We start from the raw sequence: 23,705 nt of genomic DNA, 5'->3' as shown, positions 1-23,705 counted from the left end.
CAACAGTGGAAGTGTTTTAGAGGAAGGCTCTGATATATTTAGGAATTGATTCCTAGAAAAGTAAATTAGCTACCAGACACTGTTTTTCTGTCTGAAGTTCATGAGAATGTTATAAGATACAGGAAATGTTGCATACAAATTATAAATCTTTGTGGAAGGGTAATTATTTTGAGCATCATGGCTTATGCTTAAAACACCAATTTCATTTTCTCTTTCAGGCAAACAACATGGGTGTTGGAGTAGTGGGAATTATCGAGTGTAATTTCCTAAAGCCGACTCATAATAAACAAGATTTCGACTATACTAACGAGTATAGGTATGTTGCCTAGTTAAATGATTGACTTTTTATAGTTTATTTTGGAATACTTTCACAACTTTTTCTAAGCTGAATTTTTTCTCTCTTGTGGATATTTTTACATTATAGAACTTTAAGAAAATGGGTAGGTGAAAGGCTTGCATAGAAAACACATTTAACCATCATCTTTTATGCTAGGAATTGTATTATGTTCCCTCACAAGTAGAAACTTATTCTCCCCTGTCTTTACTGATGAAGTATTTCTGAGATTTACATAAAATAGAGGAAGTTCCTGTTTTCTTGAAGGTATTAATACTTTTTGTGTAGTCATAAAATCCTGAAACTTTATGTTTAGATGGGAACTTTAAGGTAATTTAGTCTTGTGTACCTTAGCTAGAAAGACTCATCCCCCCACCCCCTGCCCCGCCGTTACCCCTCCTCCACCCCTCCCCTTTTGCCCCCTACCCCCCTCAACTCCTAGTCAAGCCATTGTTCTCAGTCTAGTTGTGCAGAATGCAGCTCACTGACCCATGTAGGAATCGAACCGGTGACCTCCCAGTGGCACAGCGTTCCAACCACCTGAGCCACCGGGCCAGCCCAAGACTCATATTTTTTACGAGTGGTTAGAAGCCATAGAATAAATATGACTGTTAATGTTACTTGTAAATTTAGGAAGCACACAGAGTCCTAGTGAACATAAATTACGGAGTAGAATGCAAACATCACGTAAATAAGTATTTTTGGTAGACTAATATCTTAGGCCCTCTCCTTAAATGAACAAATAAAACAAAGTAGAAGGAAGGACAAACATTAGAGCAAAATCAGTGAATTAGGAAACACATACAATGAAAGAAAATAAATATTCAGAGGTTAAAATAATAGAAGGTGATTACTAAATGGGGTAAAAGGACAGTAGGTGTCCAGAACTAGCAAATACAAAAGAGCAGCTATTACATCTAGGCTGAAAAAGAAAAGAATAGACAGTACAGGAACTAGGAGAAAGCCCCCCTGCCCCTGAAGTTAGAGATTCAGATTTCTTGTAGAGGTCCTGATAAGCACAGCAATAAACTACCATGTTTCCCCAAAAATAAGATCATGTCTTACATTAATTTTTGGTCCAAAAGACGCATTAGGGCTTATGTTCAAGGGATGACATCGTGAAAAATCATGCTAGGGCTTATTTTCCGGTTAGGTCTTATTTTTGGGGAAACATGTTACCTGCCTTAGCAGGAAACTTGCAGAAGGCCCGGCCAGTTAAGTCTGTACACTTGGTCTCTTGTTGCCAGTGGCTGTGGTGGGCTGGGGCTAGTTGTGGAGATCTGTCTGCCCAAGGATCCGGGCATGCAAGAACTGGTCTCTTGCTGGCGTGCAGAGCATGGCCACTGGGCAGCAGCCAAATTATTGCAGCGAGAACCTGATTAATTACCAAAACCTAAAAGACACGTGTCTCGTGCCATCAACCAGCAGGTTCATTGCCCGTTAACCCAGTTTAACATTGCTGAGGCTGGCAAAGGATAAATGTTTACAGGATCAAGCTCTAGTATCACAGAACTGAGCAAGAAAGACTGGAATTGGAGCCGAGAGAACAATAGGTAGACAACTGACACAATCAAAAAGGTTGAAGTTTATTCTTTGATAAGATTAATGAAGTCTGTAAGCATCTGGGAAGACTAAGGAAATAAAGGAGAAAAATGGTCCATATTGGAAATGAAAAGGAGGACATAGATCTACAGACGAAAACCATATCAAAGGTTTAGCATGAATAATTTTACACCATTTTAGATGATATGAACACATTCCTTTGAAACTGAATCAATTTTTAGAAAACTTACCACATATTAAATTCAAACATTTTAGGAAGAAGTGGTACGAGTACTACACAGACTCTTTAAAGGTTTTATGAGGCTGCATAAGGTTAGCAGTGAGCTCATGGATACAAGAAAGGAAATTTATGTCAATCTCTCATGATCAAGATTATCATGATCGTAATTAAAATAATAGCAAATACCATCCAGTGACATGTGAAAAGGATAAATCATTAAAACCAAGCTACATGGGTGGTTTTTAATTTTCAAAAATTGATGTTATCCATCACATTGATGTTAAGAAAAGGAAACTCATGGTTATTTTCATAGGTACAGAAAAAGCACTGGATAAATCACAACACTCATTGTGATTTAGGAAAAAAAGGAACATTTACAAAAAACATTAATTGAAAGGGCATAGTAACAATGCAGAGTATTTACAAAAAAACCAGCAAGCATCATTTCTAATGGTGAATTATTGATAGATTCCCCCCAAGAGTGAGAATGAGACAGGTTATCAGCAATTCACCATTGTTCTTGAGGAAATAACCAGTACAATAAGGTAAGAAAAAGAAAGTTATTTGTTGGAAAGTGTTGGAAAGGAAGAGATAAAACTTTTCTGTAGAGGATAATATTTAAGTGTATAGAAAGTCCAAAATAATCTGCAAATTGAAATTATTAAAGAAACAAGTAATATGTAGTCTAAGGTTGCTAGACATGAAGTATTCAGAAATCAGTTGTATTTCTGTATTCTAGCAACTACAGAAAAAAAACATGAAATTTTAAAAAAGAACATCGAAAAACAAGTACCATGGAGTAATAAAATATGCAAAGACCTCAACACACTAAAAACTACAAAACATTGTGGAATGAAATTTAAGACCTGAATAAGTAGATCTACCAGGTTCACGAATTGGAATACCGGGTATTGTGAAATGTTGATTTTTCTCCTAAATAATTAAATGCAATTGTTAAAAAACAAACAAAAAAACCAAAACAAAACAGCAGGTGTGTATGGGTGTTGATATATAAATATGCTTATTCTAAATTTTACGTGGACAGTCACAAGACCAAAGATGGTTAAGACAATCATTAAAGAACAACAAAGCAAGAGGACTTACACTGCTAAATATCAACACTTACAAAGCTGTGCATATTAATGAAAGGCAGTCTAGTGATATTTAGTAGAGAAGCCATAACAAACCCCCACTTTTCATACCTATGGTCACCCAATTTAATACAGGTTACATTACAGTGTAGTGAGAAAATGATCACCTTTCCAAAAATGGTGGGTTACCTGGCTATCTGTATGGATAAAATAAACTTTAACTCCTACCTCTCAAGTGGAAAAACCAGTTCTAGATAGATTGTAGACTTAAATGAGAAGGGCAAAAACAAAATGGAAGCCAGAATATTTTCATAACGGGCAAAATTGGAAAAAATTATCTACACTGAGTAAAACATAGCAAATGTTGGCAAGACATTGGGCAGTTGGAACTCATACATTGCTGGTGGATGCGAAAATTGTTAATCATTTTTAAAAACAATTAGGCTCTATCAAGTAAACGCATTGCAACAAAGAATGCAACAAAAGAAATTGGCATTAAGGTGAAGTCTTCCTATGTTAAATGAGTCTACATCAACTAAATGGGTACAGTCTCATAGACTGAGCAGTGGAGGTGATGAGAAAAAGAAATGAGGAAGAACTGTGGCCTTAGTCTTATTTATCTCACTAGATCCCCATTGATTTGCTTTTCAACATTGTGAGAGAAGTAAAAGTCTTAATTGTGGGACAGAAGCTATTTGAAGTATACTTGGTGGTAATGAGCGCATACTTTGATAAGCCAAAAGAATGAGTTCTAATTTGAATTAAAGCTTATAAGGTTGGGGTTGAAAGAGAGCGGGTGGTTCTCCCAGTAATTGATCAACAACATGCTTTCGCAACAGGGACTCAAAGCATTATTTTGTGTCTTATTTCCTAAATAATCCTGGCTCTGCTCTAGGAACTTACATAGAAAATTCCCATTACACTGAGTGTTGTTCATTAACTACACCTTTTGGAGTCCTCCCCACCAGTCTCCACGTGCTTGTTACCAGGTTATTTATGCTTTCTGTGTTTGAGAAAGATTTAATATCATTCTTTTTAACACTGCTTTTATAACTTACTTTCTTAAGGCTTACAATAGCAGCATTAGGAGATAAACTGAATGATTACTGGAATGAAATGAAGGTGAAGAAACATGCAGAATATCCTATAAATATGCCAGTTGAAGATATACAGTAAGTACATTAAGAAAAAAATCAACCCACTCTAATCAAGATGTAATATGGGAGGGTATAGTGATTGTACAATGTTTACAGTTGACTTCTAACCCATAGTAAGAAAGAAGTTCTACAACCTGAATCAACACACTGTAAAATGAACGAATGAATATGTACATTTGTACATATACATAAAAGATTCATGAAATAGTCTTTACCCATTTGTTGTGTGTGATCGTTTATTTCATTTTAAAAAATGCATATCTTGACCCATTAAATTGATTTCATAATCCACTAATGGATGGCATCTCATAGTTTGAAAAACCCTGGTGTTGTGTAATAGGATCATGAGTGTAAAGCCAGACTTGAGTTTAGATTCTAGTTCTGCTGCTTAAGCAACTGTGTGACATTGAACATGTTACTCGGCCTCTTACAAGGCTCCATTTTCTCATTTGTAAAATGGGAACATTAGTAGCATTTACCTCCTAGAGTTATAAGACATGCGTGCTAGGCACTCAGAAACACAGTTAGCACATAGTAACAGTCCTACGAATGAGTAATTATTAATTGGAAGATGTTCAAGATACGTAATGAAAAACAAAGCTGCAACTCAATGCGTTGATTTCCCATTGTATTTTGTGTGTGTGTGTCCATATATACATGCATAACATAATTTCCTGAAACGAGTTTATGTTTACTTTATAAACTTCTGAATTGTTTGAAGTTTTATATAACTAAATGCATTTTTTAAAAACTAGATTTAAAGAATTATTGGCGTTAAGGTGAAGTCTTCATACATTAAATGAGCCTACATCAATTCTTTACAGGATTATTTGTAATTTTTATTTACTTTTTTGTTTCAGGTCTTTATTGACCAAAAAAGTTGTAACATTTCAGACTTTATTCAAACGCACAAACAGTAACATAGGGCACCTCACAAGCAACAGGCATGGTCCCTAACATCTGGATCAAAGGCCATGTTGGAGGGTGTAGGTATCCTCTTGGCCCTGCTTTTTCAGCATCTCTGTCCCTTCTTCCCCTGCATCCCTGAGATCAGTTAGAATTGTGCAAAAACAAAGTCATCTAGAGGAGGTTGGGCCCCATGGATCATAATTTTAAGTGATGAAAGTACTTTATGAACTGAAAGAATATATAAATTTTAGTTATTCAGAGATGTGCTATTTCCTGTACTTGAGTGGTTTATTGTGCTAGTAAGTATAGGTTTGACATTATAGATGCTAACTTAATATAAATATTTAGAGCAAGGCATAGGAAATATTTTTTTGTTTGAGTTTTTATTATAGAACATTTAATAATATTCTCTTAAACAATACATTTATGTCACTTTGCTTAAATTGGCTTGTTATTTTTAACCTTTTGAAAGTAACCAAAATTGTTGTTTTTAAAAATTTAACTTGATGCACACAATAATAAGATCACAGAATTTTCAGGGACAGGATTAAATAATAGGGGCATTTTATGGTGGAAATGATACAGAAAATCTAAGGGAAATGTACTTAGTATCCATGCTTCCATGCTAATGTTTTGCTGTTGTTTTGTAACAGGAAACGCCCTGATCAGACATGGGTTCAGTGCGATTCCTGCCTAAAGTGGCGAAAATTACCCGATGGGATAGATCAACTTCCAGAAAAATGGTATTGCTCCAATAACCCTGACCCACAGTTCAGGTACCATATAGTTGGTAGTACCCTTTCTGGAAAGGTAGAAAATGTTGTTCAGGAGGTATGAATAGGCGCTGGTGACCTGTTATTTCCTGTGATTTTTCTGACTAGAAATTGTGATGTTCCAGAAGAACCTGAAGATGAGGATTTGATGCATCCCACTTACGAGAAAACCTACAAAAAGAAGTGAGTGTTGTATTAATTAATGTGTAGTGTGTCTGCGGTATTAGTTGATGCTGCTCCAAGATAAAGCTACCGTGTTTCCCCGAAAATAAGATCGGGTCTTATGTTAATTTTTGCTCTAAAAGACGCATTAGGGTTTATGTTCAGGGATGTCATCCTGAAAAATCCTGTTAGGGCTTATTTTCCGGTTAGGTCATATTTTCGGAAAAATGGTACAGTGAGTGGACCCTTGAATAATGTGGGGGGTAGGAGCGCCGACCCCCTCCCATACCACCTCCTTCCACAACCCCACCATCAAAAATCTGAGTGTAGGCGTGGCCGGATGGCTCAGGTGGTTAGAGCGCAAGCTCTTAACAAGGTTACCGGTTCAATTCCCGCATGGGATGGCAAGCTGCACCTCTCTGCAACTAAGATTGAAAATGGCGACTGGACTTGGAATTGAGCTGCGCCCTCCACAACCAGATTGAAGGACAATAACTTGGAGCTGATGGGCCCTAGAGAAACACACAGTTCCCAATATTCCCCAATTAAAAAAAAAAATCCAAGTATAACTTATAGCTCTCTGGCTCTCTGCTTACGTGGTTGGTTGAATCTGCACATATGAAACCTGGGGATATGGAGGTCTCCCTGGATGTTACTGAAAAAAGTCCATATGTAAGTGGACCTATGTAATTCAAACCTGTATTGTTCAAAGGTCAATAGTACAGCCAAAAAAAATTGTAACCCAGAAAAGAGTTTGATGTGGAGTGCATAGTATCAACTGCTTTTTACAAAAAGTTTATGCTGTGGATACCTGCTGTTTTTCCACCTGCTGTTTGTTGCTGTCCTATATACAAGTCAGGTGCAGACAGGATAGTTTGTCTTTTTGGGCCACGCACAGATGCATTGTAAGTGAATATTGCCCTTTATGAGCTTATAGTCTACCAGGGAAGGTGAGACGTGTGTTACCAATTAGATGTTGACGAATACCGTGAAAGGCACGATCCGGTCCTGTCAGGAACCCCTTAAGGAGAGAGTACTTCTGGCTGGGGATGGAGTGGGCAAATCGGATCAGGAAAATTCATGAGGCTGTTTTTGTAATAGACCTTGAAGGATGGGTAGGATGAGAATGCACAGGGAACAATGATATGTTCGGCTTGACTAAAGTAAATACATGAATGGGCCCAGTGGGAAATGGGGGTGGGCCAGAGAAGTTGGGTGGGTGATGGAGGCCAGTCAGCCATGGTGAACTTGAGGCTAATTGTACTGCACGCAGAAGGCTGAGTTCACGAAGAGCTTCCAGGTAGTTTTGATTTATTTTGTACTGTTTTTGAAGATAAATTCAGCAGGACTGGAAGTAAAAAAAACAGTTAGAAGCCTGTGTGTGGTGTTCCACACAACAGGGGTGGAGGAAGTGGGAGGCAGACATTAGGGTGTCATTGAGATAAGTGGAAAGTGTTCCCCTGCCTAAGGGCTTACTGATTATAGTGGAATGGAAGCAGAGTTTCGTGTATATGTGTGAATGGCTAAAATGGCAAATATGTCCTTGGAAGACTAAACCGAAAAATAATGAAGTAAATTTAAATGTGTTTCATTTTTTCTTTTTTTCTTTTTCTTTTTTTTTTTTTTTTTTAAGAGACAGGGAAAAAATCAGGATCAGGCACCTGGAAAGGATCCCTCAGGTAATGAACCTTCCATTTTATAGCTGTATATTATACTGGGTAGTCATTAGTTTAACAAGTGATTTTAAAGCTTAGGAGTCACATAACAAATTAAAGTGATTTTGTTCATTCAGTTCACATAATTCCTCTTTTCTTGTACCCTTCCTTGCCCTCCTTCCCAACCCGGACTTCTTAACCCAACAACTTCATTCAGACTGTTCAGTTTTATTATTCAGTTGGGCATCCTCTGAGAAAAGGCGGGCATTCTTTTAAGAATCTTGTTGTTAGCGAGGCAGTCAAGGAAAAATGGACAGGAACACCCAGGGAGCCATTCTTCTATTTCTAACCTGGACCAAAGCCATGGTGTTTTTCTTTCTCTTTGTTGACCACTCTCAATGGCTCTTCCATGTCTTAATGCCGAATGGTGTTAAGGAGCCTTTTCTGAATTTATGGGGAGGTAGTCTTACTTGTCCTGTAAGAAGTTTGGGCTGCTACAGATGTTTTTTTGCTTACTATTACACTGAAATGTTTCTTAAAGGCTGAGGGTTTGAAGGTGAGAGCAGATCTGGAGGAAAAAGAATGGTGGGTTTAACTTTGGTTTTTAAAGACTGTATCTTTATGACTCTATATTTGGTTTCTTTCTCTTAGAAAAGTTTTTATTTTATCTCAGTAAGCCCTATATATAGTACAGGGCCAGCAAATCCTTCTGTTAAAGGCCAAATAGTAAATTATTTTAGGCTTTGTGGGCCACATACAGCCTCTGTTGCTTGCATAGTCTTTGCCTGTTTTGTTGTCTTGTTCACACCTTAAAAAATGTAAAACCATTCTTAGCTCACCTGCAGGACCGATTTGGCTCATGGGCCTGTTTGTTGTTCTCTAGTGTGGCATAAGGAAGTTACGGGGTTAGGAGGTTAGGCTAGTTCACAGCATCTTCTGGAATAAGGGGAAAGGGGAAACTAGTGCCTTGTTTGGGCCATGGCACGTTGAAAAAATTCCTATAAGATCAAATTTTCTCCCTCCAACAGATTTCTACAGCTGACCTATTAGGGACAACCCCGCTGTCAAGTCAGAGCTTTTCTCCTGTGAAGGAAAGTGTTCCAAGAGGACATCTTTCAGAATCAGTAAATACTTATGCAAAAAGACTTATAAATAATCACCGAGGTTCACCCCAGTCTGACCCTGAGAGCAACAGGTCAGTGGCTAAATGTGTTTTTCCATTTGGGGGATGAATATTTAACAGAGCCTTTACTCGGCACTTCTATGAAAACAATGCGTTTGTAAGAAATTTAGTTTGTGTGCATATAAAAAATCTTAAAGACAGGTTACCTTGCTTTTATTGGGTAAACTTACCCCACCCACTTATGCAACCTATTTAAATAAATATTAAGTATATTTATTGTGGAATTTGATAAAATTATCATCTCAGATTCTGTATATTATGAAAATTCCTGTTTTTAAGATTATAAGTATCTAAGAAAAACATGAATTATTAACAAAAGAACATTATAATATCAAGTATGACCCATAAGTTCTTAGCATAGCTTGTGGCACGCTGTGTACTTTAGATGAATGGATGGAGAAGGAAGAGAGAAAGAAAAGTATGAGTGATGTGGGAATTGAACAGTTAGCTTTCTTGACTAGAATGGTCAGGGAAGGCTTTATGATGAGGTGATGCTTAGGTTGGTTCCTGAAATTCTGAAAGCAGTACTCTGCACAAGTGACCCAATCAAAGGAATAGAGTGAACACAGGTGAAGAAGAACAAGCATAATGCCGATGGACTAGTGTATCACACTGACTACCCCTGATGTTTGTTGTTAAAAGAGAAACTTTGGAACAGGGTTCTCTGAGATAGGCCAGATTTTTCTGAGAGGTTTTGTAGCCTTCATCAAATTCTCAAAGGGATTTTTGACCTCAGGAAAGATTAGAAATAACCTTTAGGCATATGTACATCAAGGAGGACATGTTCTAAAATGGTTTTCCGTTTATAGCCCACATTTTGGGGACTTGTTTTGGGGCTCAGTTGCCACTTAACTAAGAACTTGTGTCAATTTTTTTTTCCACCAGTCTCCTTTATATTCTTGGTTTTTCTTCATAAAGATGGTTCCAGACAAAGTAAGAAAAAGTAAAATCTGTAAAGTTTACAGACAAAAGATAATGGAATTTATTTTTAAAAGTGTCTGCCATCAAAATGGAAGAAAAGGATAGAGAAAAAACTTCCATTAATTTTTAAAGCCTATATTTATTCTCAAACTCATAGAGCCAAAGTCTGTGGAAAGATCTAAAATAAGTCTTGAGAAAGACAAATAGGAATTAGCCTGATAAGAAAAATATTAGGGCAACTGCCAAAGAACTGATTAACTCCAGAGATCCCTAGACAAGTTTCAGAACTTAGAAGCATCAGGTACTCCTGAAGTGGGGAAACAGGGCTGAATACAGGAGGCTCATTTGAAAGTTTAAGAGTAGTTCCCTACAGCTCTTCTTAACTTGCAAAGTCTGGAATGGCTGCTTCTCTTCTGTATCAGATGGTGGGACGTTTTCTTACTAGAGAAGTTGAAGATGTGGGTGAGCCACTGTTTTGAAAATAGAAGGAAGAAGTGAAAGTTCGAATACTGAATGAGTAGAAGTCCCCTCCCTTTCTTCCCTCAATTGGGTTCCCAAGAGAAAAGTCCTGGATGACCACGACAGTTTGAGCACCCTTGAATCACAAGACCAGCCCTCATTGCTTCTAGTCACTGTCACTCTGAAATAATAGATAGCCAAGGATCACCAGATGTACAAACTGAAACCAAGGGAGTAGAAGAAACCATATGAAATTTATTGGGAGGTGGCTAGTTGTTGAGCAGGTAAATCTCAGAGCAAAAAGATAAACAGTGGGAAGGTAGGAAAAAGACTAAGTACAGGAGGGTCAACATTTGAATAAAGGAATTTCAACGTGTGAAATCATAAAAAGGGGGTAGGAAATAATGTCAGCAAGATTTAATTTCTGCTAAATAGACAGCGTAATGTTTGGGAAAAGATTCATTCTAAGTAACATCATGAAATTCTAGAACACCAGGGAAAAGAGATTTTTTTTTTTTAGAGAGGGAAAACAGATAAACTGCAAAAGATCAGGAATCTGAATGGCAAACACTGAATGGTAGATAGCAATGGGATGATGCTTTTAGTTTTGAGAACGTAATTTCCAACCTGGAAGTCTATGTAAAAACTAAGCCAGCAATCAACTTGAGAGGTGACTAAAAATTCTCATCATGCGAAATTTTACATTTTTTATGTTCTGTGTACCCTTTCTCAAGATTTTATTGGAGATTGTGCCTCCATGATAGGAGAGAGTAAGCCCAAGAAAGAGGGAAATCTTTTAAGATCAAGGAAACATGAGATCTAAGACATAAGGCACAGATAGCAAACCAGAACAAACCCCTCTATGTGGGGCAAAAAGTAACCAATTGGTGAGAAGTTCACAGAAAATTAAGCAAATAAAGGAGGCAATTTTTAATGCAGGGAAAATTTATTTTACATTAAAGGATAGGGCATGCTAGTTTACTTTTTGGCTCACATTTGATAACTGAATGTCCCTGCATATTATTATCATGGTCAAGGGGAGTGGCAGTGCCTTTCACAAAAGCAGATCTGGGGTGGGGGTGGGGATCTGTTTTGGACATGTATGCACTGAAATGCCCAAGGACATCAGATGAAGAAATGTTTGGCAGTATGTAGATCTGGTATGTAAAGAGATCTCAACAGTCTTGTTTCCTCATCTGTAGAAGGAAAAAGCAGTCTTTACTTCATTAAATCATCGGGCAGTACTGTGTAATAGATCCGTTTTTTAAAAAATAAGCATGGGTAGGTATTTCTTAGACATTCAAGGTCATCTATTTTTGTCCCTATCTGTATTTTGTAATCTTATATTTTATATATAAAATTTTTTCCAGCATGAAACGGAGACTTTCTACTCATTCTTCAATTTTGAATACAAAGATTTGCAGATTGAGTAATCAAGCATTTGAAAATCCAGCTTTTAAAAATGATGATGATGAAGATGTCATCATCTTAGAAGAAAACAGTACTCCCAAGCCTGCAGTGGAACCTGACGTTGAAGTGAAATCGGAACAGAGTCACATGGAGCAAAGTAGTGTGGCGGTCGAGCCGATGGGAGACACTGAATCTTGTGGCCAGACCAGTTCAGCAGGCACCTCAGCAGCCAGCTGTGACCCGGGAACTGCCGTGGCCACCCAGACAGAAGTACCGGGTTTAGTTGTCAAAAAGGAAGAAACTATTGAAGATAACATAGATGCAAGAAATGATACAGCCATCCTGCCGTCCTGTGTGGAAGCTGAAGGAAAGCCGCATGAAACCCCGGAAACCTTCGATCAATCTGTGGGTGATGCTGGGTCCCAGTTAGATGTACTGAGAAATGAGCTGCTTCGAGTCACCCAAGAAAAAGAAAACTACAAAAGACAATGTGATATGTTTATTGACCAGGTCAGAGTATTACAACAGAGGATACTGGAAATGAACAACAAATACGTGAAGAAGGAAACTTGCCACCAGTCTACCGAAACTGATGCTGTATTTTTACTTGAAAGTATTAATGGCAAATCTGAAAGTCCAGACCACATGGTATCTCAGTATCAGCAAGCTCTGGAAGAAATAGAAAGGCTGAAAAAACAGTGTAGTGCTTTGCAACATGTAAAGACTGAATGTAGTCAGTGTTCCAACAGTGAGAGTAAAAGTGAAGTGGATGAAATGGTTGTGCAGCTTGATGATGTGTTTAGACAGCTGGACAAATGCAGTATTGAGAGGGACCAGTATAAAAGTGAGGTGAGTTCTACCATTCAACATAACGATGGTCGTGGGAAGCCAGGGGCCTCAGAACCTGAAAGAACTGCCTGCTGCCAGATTGGAATAAGTCACGTAGCATTTCTGCTTATTGGCCGTCTGGTACTCCACCGGTTCTCAGCTGGGGAGCGGCCCTCCTGGCGTCGTATGGCAATGTGGAGGGGTAGTTTCAGTTCTTCACAGGCCTTGAGATGAGCATTGCTGGGATTGAATGGGTGGTGACCGGGTAAGTGTCCTGTAGTGCACAGGACATTGCTGTACGAGGAAGCATTGTCCTGCTCGGAATCCCATGTTATTCCATGGAGACACCCACTTGCTAAATAAGTTGGGAACTTCACATCCATTATTAGTGATGCTCATGAAACTGTACAAGGTAGATGACGATACCCTCCTGTTATGGAAGCACCTGTAGTACTTAGGATTAGGTTCATTGGCAGGTGACAAACCCCAAAAAGCAGTGGTGGCTCTGCAGTCATCAGATAGACAGGCTCCTTCTCCACTGTTGCTTTGCTTCACCATGTACAGCTGTGGTCTGGGATGGCTTTTCCGGTCCAGCCGTCATATAGCTACGTTCCAGCAGCAGGAGAGAGGAAGGGTGCGGTGCTGAAAGCTGCTTGTATGCCATCTGTCAGAACTTAGTCACCTGGCTGATGGGTGCCTTGGAAATGTAGTCTCTATTCAGGGGTTCTTTTACGGAGGAAGAGATTTAGATACCAGGAGACAAGACGTAGCCTCCGTCCATGCCCCCAATTCAAATTTGTGTAGCTCCTTTAAAAAAAAAAAAAAATCTGTTTATCATATTTACATGCTGTCTGAGAGGATGGTTTCTCTGCTAAAAAAAGTTTAGAAGTGACAGTACTGCTACTTCTTCCTGGAAATACTGCTGACATTACTCCTTGTTCAGACATTAATCTTGATGTGTTGGCGTGGGAGCTAAATGACAAAATATATAAAAATCAATATAAGCTTTGTGTTAGAACTTAGAGCTGGTAGGTGAGTGCAAAAAATGAAAGTTACTGTGATGTCAACAAAATTTAGGCGTTTTTATCTTGTGTTTTCAGTTTTTTTAGGTACCATTTGTTTTCAGTTAAGCAGTGATTGATTGACATTTTGTATTCTTTCAGTGCAAAAGGTAGAGGTGAAACTAAACAAATGAAGCTTTATTTATAGAAAGGTATTGGGGCTTTTTTGTCTAATGTTTTTTGATGTAATTTTCATCAAGCAGGCTTTCTACATTTCTTAGCTTAAATTTGCACTTTGATATTCGTATTTTAAAATTTTACAGTTAAAGTAATTTTTTTGTCAGGTTGAATTATTGGAAATGGAGAAATCACAAATTCGTTCACAGTGTGAAGAACTGAAAACTGAAATTGAACAATTAAAATCCACAAGTCAACAGACAGGAACAGATGTTTCAACTTCAAGTAACATTGAGGAGTCTGTAAATTATGCTGATGGAGAAAGGTAATTTTAAATGAGGCATTTCACTGTGGCTGCAATTCTGGTTACTCGCTAGCACTCATCAAACAGCTGTTCTAGCCAAAGAAGTTAATAACTGTGATCGTACTTTTGGGAGAAAAGTGAAAATTAAGTTAGATTTTGAAGAATGGGGTGAATTTGGCCATGACTATATGACAAGAGACTATTTCATGAAACTTGTATTTTCACCTTTGTTTCTTTTACTTCTGTGCTTAGCATCATTTCTTTATGGTTTGCTATCCTCATTTTACTATGTGCCCTCTCCAATCTTAACTTTTAGGAAATCACAGAGTTACTAAAAATTGCCATAGTACAGGTGATTATTGGGAAACAGTTCTGTGAAAAGAAGAAAATAGCAAATGAATGATTACCCTATCTCAGTAACATGTAAAACGTGCTTGGGGTTTTGTTTTGATTTTGAGAGTGGGGGAAACAGAAATTCAGGTGGGAGGGGTGCCAGTGTTGGTGCTGTGTTGATGGCTTACCATTGAGAAATAGTCATTAGGGCTAAAAGTGTGCACTTCTTCCTGCTAATACGATAGGACTTCAGATTTAAAAGGTACTGCTGTTAAGAAATAGTCTCCTACCATCCTCACTTGATATCAGTTGTATTATTACTTTGTTTTTTAGCTTAAGTTTTTAAAGGTTTTCATTAAATATGTTCATAGAAATAGAATAGAGCCGTATATACAAACATGGAAGACAAAGGGTCATAAAAAACTCCCAGCTGGGGTTTCAAAAAAGGGAACCACAAGAATCCATGGTGCATTGAAATGCAAATGCTTGGGCCCCAGTGCAATTTATTAAATTGGAAACTTTGAAACAATCTCCCAGAGGATTCTCTCTCTTTTTTTAAATTTTTATTGGGGAATATTGAGGAACTGTGTGTTTTTCCAGGACCCATCAGCTCCAAGTCAAGTCGTGTTTCTTTTTCAATCAATCTAGTTGTGAAGGGTGCAGCTCAGCTCCAAGTCAAGTTGTTGTTTTTCACTCTAGTTGTGGAGGGCGCAGCTCACTGGCCCATGTGGGAATGGAACCGGTGACCTGGGTGCTATGAGGACTGCTCTCTAACCACTGAGCAAACTAGATGCCCCCAGATGATTCTCCTGCACACTCAACTTTGAGTAACAGATGATCTTTTAGACCTATGCTTTCCAAAATAGTAATAGTGTAGCCGCATGTGGCTACTGACACTTGAAATCTAGCTAGTCTGAATTGAGATTTGCTTTAAGTGTAAAATACACACTGAGAAATTGAAAGCCCTAGTATGAAAAAACAAAAAAAAGAATGTAAAATACCTCATTAAAATATATTTTGATTATTTGATGAAATGATAATATTTTAGCTACATGCCGTTAACTAAAATATATAACTAAAATTAAGTTGTTTCTTTTTTTTAAGGTTTTATTGGGGAAGGGGAACAGGACTTTATTGGGGAACAGTGTGTACTTCTAGGCCTTCTTTTCCAAGTCAAGTTGTCCTTTCAGTCTTAGTTGTGGAGGGCACAGCTCAGCTCCAGGTCCAGTTGCCGTTTTCTAGTTGCAGGCGTCACAGCCCACCATCCCTTGCGGGAGTCAAACCGGCAGCCTTGTGGTTGAGAGGACACCCTCCAACCAACTGAGCCATCCAGGAGTTCAGCGGCAGCTCAGCTCAAGGTGCCGTGTTCAATCTTAGTTGCAGGGTGCGCTGCCCACCATCCCTTGTGGGACTCGAGGAATCGAACCGGCAACCTTGTGGTTGAGAGCCCACTGGCCCATGTGGGAATCAAACCGGCAGCCTTCAGAGTTAGTAGCATGGAGCTCTAACTGACTGAGCCACGGGGCCGGCCCCTCATTTTATTTTTTAATTGAACTATTTGAACATTTTAAATTGTGTCTGGAGCTCACACTATTTCTCTTGGACAGTGCTGTTTTATGCACTAAAAATAGGAATCTGTGACCTATCTGGTAGAAGGGAGGAATTAGCCACGGACAATCAAAGACTTCAAAGAAAGGACAGGTACGAGGGAAGGTCGTAGGGTCACACTAGTCTTTTGTCTATTTTTCATTTAGATAAAAGGTTTTGTTTAATGACAAAGTGGGTATTCTTGGTAGGACATAGTATGGTTAATAATTTCTGCAAAACAGCAGAAAAATATTTGGACCATGTGCCTCTGATGGAAGATGATTGTGAAAGCTTGGACAAACAACGGCTGGCATGAGAATGATGTAAAATGTTATCAAAGGTCCAAGTGGAATCTTACCACGCAAGCCAACAAAACATGTTTATAATCCATTTCTATTCATTGTCAACCCGAGGATTAGCAGCATCTTGCCCCGTCAGAGGTTTCCACTCTAGAAAGATGAGTGTCTATAAACTGTGGACTTCTGATATTTGAGAGGGTGCAGACCAAAAGCAGCTCAGCTGTAACGTTCTCTTGATCCATGTGTTTCACTTAGTCTTTGAAGCAAAGGCGGCTCTATAGTTGTAGGTATTCAAAGTCTAGAATGTTGATACTCAAATACATGTGTTATGAACTTGGAAGGAATGATAATGATCATCTAAACCAAGATTTTCCAGTGTTTTCAGCAAAACACTGCTCGTTATATAAGTGCGTAGAAATATGGATAGTCAGTGAACTTTAGCAAATGAAAGGTTCAGAGAAGTCCTGCATTTTATCTTGTTGAACATTATTTACACCAATGTTTCACAACCTTATTTGACCATAGAACTACTTCTTTTTCCTCTTAACAATGGGTTTCTCACAGAACATATTTTAGGGAACAATTTAGTTTATTTTCCTCAAAAGAAAGCTGAAATTCAGAGGTGCATTCCTAGACCAGTATTCTCACGTGTGTGTGTGTGTGTGTGTGTGTGTGTGTGTGTATCACTACAGTTTTCCAGGTGATAACCACATTTTAAATTGTAAATGATACATTATAATTTATATATTATATATTTTACAGTCCATGTTTTCTCCAGTCTCAAATCAAAATTGTGTTGGTTGGAGCCAAACGGAGCCACTTGTTTTATGAAACACTACAAATAGATAGTAATTATTACACTTAATTATGAACTATTAAATTAAATGGATTAATGTTTCACTTCAATATTAAGACCTACATGAATATTAAACTGTATTACAATGTTCATCTACTAAATGTAATATTTGTATTTGCAGCCTCAAACTTCGATCTCTTCGAGTTAACGTAGGACAGCTGCTGGCCATGATAGTACCTGACCTCGACCTTCAGCAAGTGAATTATGATGTTGATGTAGTTGATGAGATTTTAGGACAAGTTGTTGAACAAATGAGTGAAATCAGTAGTTCTTAAAGTATCTTTTATGTGAGATAATAAAACTATTGGTTCAGTCCTTTTGGTTGTACAGCTTTCAAAATGTAAACAATTTTATTTTATAGATATGATAGCTAGGTGACAGACTGAAGAAGCATAACCTTACTGTGTTCTATGCATTCAGGTGTGGCCACAGGTACATGGACACGTGTTCCCACACCTTTTGAAATGCCTGGGCGTCATCGGTATCAAGCAGCTGAATAGCTAGCTAACTCATGTTTCTGTTATGAAATGTAAATAGTTGTAATTAAGTCTGCACATATATTTTTATTACCCTAGAAGACTTAAGTGTTTTTCACCAAGAGGATTTCAGGTTGCCCCTAACCTTTGTGCAATCTTTTCTGGTTCCCCAAAGTGTATTTTTATCTGAATTGAGGGCTGTGCCATAATACAAATGGAAATGTTTCCTTTGATTTTCTTAACAGAGAAGTTTAAGCAGGATTTTTTAAAAATGGATAAACTCTCCTGATAAGTTGTACGTGAATTCAGCATTAATGTTTCTTTTCTATGTGTTCTTATCTCCTGAAGTATTCACAAAACAAGGTAAGCAAAAACTACCCGTTTTGCTGGGATTTTTCTTGTGCCAAGATTGCCAATCATGGTTAAACAAAGTGATTTTATAGAACAAAGAAACGACCTTTAGTATAAAAAAGTATCAAAAACATTTACTGTCTCAGCATGGTTACTTTGAAGCCCATTTTGGCTGCTTAGTCAGCATGGAGTGGGCACAGTAATAGTTTAATATTTCTTTTTATGAAATTTCCTGTACAGCCTTTTGTAGGATTACTACAGGTTAATGTGAGTTGAGGAAGACAGTCTTTCTCGAACAGTACTGCATACCTTTTATTATATTACAAACCTAAGTGTTTTATGTCCTGGAGTTAAGCAACAAATTGCCCTAGGATTATAGTATTACATGCCATAAAAATTATACTTTATTGGACCCATGTTTTGTGCAATTTTAAAGAGATGGCTTTCTATTTCTATTAAATATAACTGTATATATAATTAAGAATCATATTTTCCACAACAAAAAAATGTGTATTATTTTTTCAGAGTTTTATCATTGCTATTTATTTTTACTTTTGTTTCTGAACATTCAGTACATGGTCTTTTTCATATGTATGCTTAATTACATGTCTGTCATACACAGTATTTTTACTGTACATTGAGTTCTATAAAAAGCAAATAAATGAAGATGGTTTTTATTTGCTTGATAAAGTTATTGAAAGTGTATTTTTGGTATGAAGCTGGCTTTCTGTCACAATTGTATCTGCCTAAAATTTAAAATATCTTGTAATAAAATAAAAATATATATGATGGCTAACTCTTCAGGTACTACTTTTAAAGAATTCTGTATTCAAATTATATTTTGAAAACTAAAATTGTGTCCTTTAAGACCCTCAAGATGAGTTCATTTTACTATATATAAGTTATATTTAGAAGACTTAAGACTGTTTACATTAAACTCTTAAGACTGAGCTCATCTTCAGAGGGAGTGTGTGTGTGTGCACTTATATTTTACACTTGAGGAGAAACCTTTTCTGTGTATAAATCACTTAATCTAAAAAAAACCTTGTCTAAATGATAGTAGCCATGTAGAGCATCTCTAAGTTTGTGAATATTTTTATAGCAGTTCTTTCTGGAATTTGCTATTTTTTCCCTTCCTTTTGATCAGCTATATTCTTGGGAAAAGTATATTTTATATGGCTATTAGCTGGCTTAATGGGAAAGTTAATCATAGGATTAGTAAGAAAAGCTTGTTTGCTAAATTGGTTCTTTGGAAGTACTTACATATTTTTCACCCTTTAAGAAAATATTGTCAAGACAGATTCTTTGCAAATGTGGCTAACAAATTTTAACAGAAGAACAACATGGGCTTTCATGGTATATGTAATGTTTGGGTAGAGATAACCTATCTTTTTTGTTAAGTTAAATTCATAAAAGGCTAATGTAGGACAGTGTTGCTTAAGTTAATTATTTGTAAAACAAGAAGAGCATGAGGAAGTAAACCAGAATGGTCCACAGTCGCTACAAGCAGGACCCACTTTAGTCAGCCAGGGCCACAAAATCAGTAACAGCTAAGTGTTGACACCGCAGGAGTGGGGTTGTGTTGATGCATCCTTCACAGGGGGGGGGGGGGGGGCTCAAATTCCCCATAATTCCCCATGTGTACAGGTACTGCTGGTGGCTCTGCCCGTGGCCTCAGACGCTTGATTCTTATTATGTATGACACAGCCAGCCCATTAGCTCATTATTTGTCACTGAGGAATAATTAAAGTGATGTACACTGGTGGTGCTCACCACTAGCTGCATATTACAATCACCTGGGGCGTTTTTGGGAACCCCAGTGTGAAGATGAACCCCATCCTAAATAAGTCGGAGCCTTTGGGATGGGACCCGATAGTATTTTTTAAGGCCTCCCAGTGCAATACGCCGACAGCTCAGCACCACTGATCTGTACTTTGCAGCGATCAGTCTTTACAGACGTTGAACTCAAGTGTTTCCTGAAACAAACTCAGGGTCAGCATGGTCACTTTGTCCCCGGGGTGAGCGAGGAAAGGGGGTGGGGGGGGGCAGGATCGGGGCCCAGGACAGAAATGTCCGTGCAGACTTCCCGCTGCCTCCTGAGGGGAACCACTATTTTTTTTTTATGTCCTTCCAGAAAATATTAGCTGCATATATATACACACATTCATGTATATGTACTCAGTTTATATTAAAGTTTGTATATTTCTATATTTGTATGAAGTTTACACAAAGGTGTTACACCACATAATTGGTAACTTCCATATTACTCTTGAACAGCTTTAGTCACATTCTATGACATGAATATGTTCCTAATGCTCATTTATTTCTGTCTTAATATTACAAAAAGGCTACTATGAAAATTAATAAATACACACCACACACACTTTTTCAAGTATATTGAATGTAAATCCTTTGCAGTGAATATGATAGGTCAGAGTGTATGCTGTGTACATTTTAATAAAGTTGCCCTCCAAAAATGGTGGTAGGAATTTATACTGATGAAAAATAAATGTATGAGCATGCCTTTTCCTTTATCTCACCATCAAACTTCCTTTTGCTAATCTGATATGTGAAAAAATGGCAGCTTGCATTTCTTTGTCTCAGGTTGAGCATGTTCTCATATGTTTTATTGGCCATTTTAATTTCTTTCTGTGTCCTACATCATATTCTTCACCTGTTTCTTTAGTGTCGTCTTATTCCTTTAAAGGAGCAAGAAGTCCATGTTTGCCCTAACCACTACCCAGACAACGCTTAGCTTTCAGCAAATCCACAGCAGTTGTCTTATTTTGGAGTTGACTCATTGGAGTTGAGAGAGACCCACTGGCTTCATGTCTTTCCATGTGTTCGTTTTTAGGACGTTGGCCATGGTTCACAAAAGGAATGCCATTAATATCTGCTTGGCACAGAGGAAAATAAATATGTATTAGCTTTTTAGAATTAAATTTCGTAGTCACAAAGTTTATCTCCATGAACTGGTCTGTAGGGAGAAAGTCAAGACCAAAGGAGACAGTCTTGGTAAATTCATGCCATTCACATATTTCAAACATGCAAAACAAGTTCAACCTCAAGGTACAGTGTTAATTTCTTGCAAAACAGATCTCAGTATGGCACACAGTATACAGCCTGTTAAACGCTTTTGGAAGTTGTGGCCTATGTTTTGAAAGTTCGTGTTGTGATCTGAACCAAGGCTGAAAGTAATTAGGACTTAAATTTTTATTTCTTTATATAGGCAATTGTCCCATATTTTTGTGACTCCCATTTTATTCTCTTGGGTGGAGTATCTCAAAATATGTTTGTGGAAGCATGGAGATACCGTAGAGCATCGTTTCTACTTTGCTGTGTGACGTGAGGTGGGTCAAATCGGGGGGAGAGGTGTCCATAGGCTGCAGAATGGAAACTAGCTGTGAGGTCCACAGAGTTCCAGGAGTGTGAGTTGTCTAATGAGCTGCCAGTGAGAGAAGTGACACTGCCATAACCATCTGTTACCTCTTTTCCTGGGTAGAGGAAGACGGGTCTAGGACAATATGTCATAATACTTATATACAATTACGTGAACTATAAAAGTATTATTCACTGTAGTCACTCTTAAGGGTTTCTCATTTCCCACTAATTTATTGTTTTTAAATTGACTTTCTTCAATATCAGCTACTTTAACCTATTGGAATTTTCAAACATACAAAAGTAGAGAAACTATCAAAATGAACTGTGCACCCATCACCCTGATTCAACAGTTTTCAACTCATGGTCAACCTTGTTTTATCAATACATCCCATTTATTCCCTCCCATATCCTTTGTGTGTGTATGACAAATAATACAATTTTTATTGTGAAAAAATACAACAAAATTTACCATTTAACTATCTTTTTCTTTTTTAGATAGGTTTTTTCCGTCTTAGAGTAATTCTAGAGTCACAGAACAATTGTGAAAGTACAGAAATTTCCCATAGACCCTCTGCCCCCCCACTACCACATGCACAGCCTCCCCCTTTCTCAACATCCGCATTGAAGAACCTGCATTGACACATCATCTCCCCAAGTCTGTAGATTACAGTAGGGTTCACTCTGGTGTTTTACACTGTGCAGGTTTGACACCAACCATTTTTAAGTGTATGAATCAGTGGCATTGAGTACATTTAGGTTGTGCAACCACCACCACTATTTCCAGAACTTTCGACATCCCAAACTGTATCCATTAAACAATAAATCTTAATTCCCCGCTACCTCCAGCCTGTAGTAGCCTCTAGGTTCTGTCTTTGAATTTGCTTATTCTAGATAATCTATATAAGTGGAAACAAAATATTTGTCCTTTTGTATCTGGCTTATGTCACTGTGAAATTTGTAAGGTTCATGTTATTGTCTATCTCGATTAAATTCCTTTTTAAGGCTGAATATTTCATTGTATGTATAGACCGCAATTTGTTTATCCATTCATCCATCCACGGACGTCTGGGTTGGTTTCAATTTTTTGCTATTAAAAGTAATGCTGCTATGAACATTGTTGTGTAACTGAGTCCTTTCTTTTGGATACATACATGTACACTTGTTCATAGTATTCTCTTTTCATTTCCATGATCTTTTTATTTCCATAATATCAATAGTAATGTCCCTGCTTTCTTTTCTGATTCTAGTAATTTGAGTATTCGTTTTCTTCCCCTCAGTCTAGCTAAAGGTGTCTGTTTTGTTGATCTTTGCAAAAAACCAACTTTTGGGTTTGTTGTATTTTCTATTCTCTATTGCCCCTCCCATTTTGAAGCAAATTCTAAACAAAATATCTCTAAATATGAAATTATCTCTAAAATAATCAGATTTAAAATTTTCATTTTAGATTTTATGAGAATTTTAAAGCACAAAAATAATGCTGTTATTATATCTCAACTATTGATAATTCTTTAGTATATCTAGTCAGTGTTCAAATTTCTTTGGTCATTTCATAATTATTTTTCCAGCTGCTTTTGTTTAACTTGGGATCCAAACAGAATCCACACATTACATTTCTTTGCTATATCTCTCAGGTTTCTTTAAATCTGTAGGTCCTTCCTTTTTTCAGTCATTGAAGAAATCAAAACATTTTTCTTTCAGAATTTCCCTCATTTTGGTGTCATTGAATTTTTAAAAAATATCTTTCGTATTTCCTATAAACTGGTAGTTAGATCTACATTGTTAATCAGATTCAAGTTCTTTTTCCTTTTTCTTAGGTGTTACTATGTTCTTCCTATTGCATCACACTCAGAGGTGCATGATGTGTATTTGTCTCCTTTTAAGATTAATCAGTTTAGATGGTGTCAACCCAGTCTATTTTTTACAAAGTTCCTTATCAGTCTATTACCTAATGATTTTAGCATCCATTAATAATCACACCTAGATCCATTATTTTATTATGAGTTGTGAAATGGTGATACTCATTTTTTTTTTCTTTTTTGAGGGGGTGGGAAATCTATAAAGCAAACCTATTTAGTTATCCTAAGGTACATACAGTTCATATAGAATAGGTAGGATAAATGTTTGACTCCTGGCTTGTTTCCCAAATACCTTCCAAATATAGCCAATAGTTTTTGGTGGTGTTGCTATTGCTAATAGGAACTTGTGAATTTCAACATTTACTGTGTCTCAATCCATTGTGGCAATTTTCCAACGTTAAATTGTCTCACTTTGGCTG

General features: G+C 37.4%; 1 protein-coding gene across 2 annotated transcripts in view; it reads left to right on the top strand.

Annotated features, from left to right (window-relative positions):
• Positions 1-18,852, top strand: part of MORC3 (MORC family CW-type zinc finger 3) — a 39,869-nt gene extending 21,017 nt beyond the window's left edge. For both annotated transcript variants that reach the window (XM_019730293.3, XM_074325576.2), the window contains 9 exons: positions 219-316; positions 4,276-4,380; positions 5,928-6,050; positions 6,156-6,230; positions 7,843-7,888; positions 8,893-9,059; positions 11,798-12,686; positions 14,011-14,168; positions 17,344-18,852. In XM_019730293.3, coding sequence (XP_019585852.1) covers positions 219-316; positions 4,276-4,380; positions 5,928-6,050; positions 6,156-6,230; positions 7,843-7,888; positions 8,893-9,059; positions 11,798-12,686; positions 14,011-14,168; positions 17,344-17,497 — 1,815 coding nt within the window. In that variant the 3' untranslated portion in view covers positions 17,498-18,852. The remainder of the gene's footprint in view (positions 1-218; positions 317-4,275; positions 4,381-5,927; positions 6,051-6,155; positions 6,231-7,842; positions 7,889-8,892; positions 9,060-11,797; positions 12,687-14,010; positions 14,169-17,343) is intronic.
• Positions 18,853-23,705: the final 4,853 nt, after the last annotated feature.

Source organism: Rhinolophus sinicus, chromosome 17 (assembly GCF_057876585.1).
Source record: "Rhinolophus sinicus isolate RSI-liver-muscle chromosome 17, RSI-T2T, whole genome shotgun sequence".
Taxonomy (NCBI): Eukaryota; Metazoa; Chordata; class Mammalia; order Chiroptera; family Rhinolophidae; genus Rhinolophus; species Rhinolophus sinicus.
This window is presented reverse-complemented; position numbering and strand designations above follow the sequence as displayed.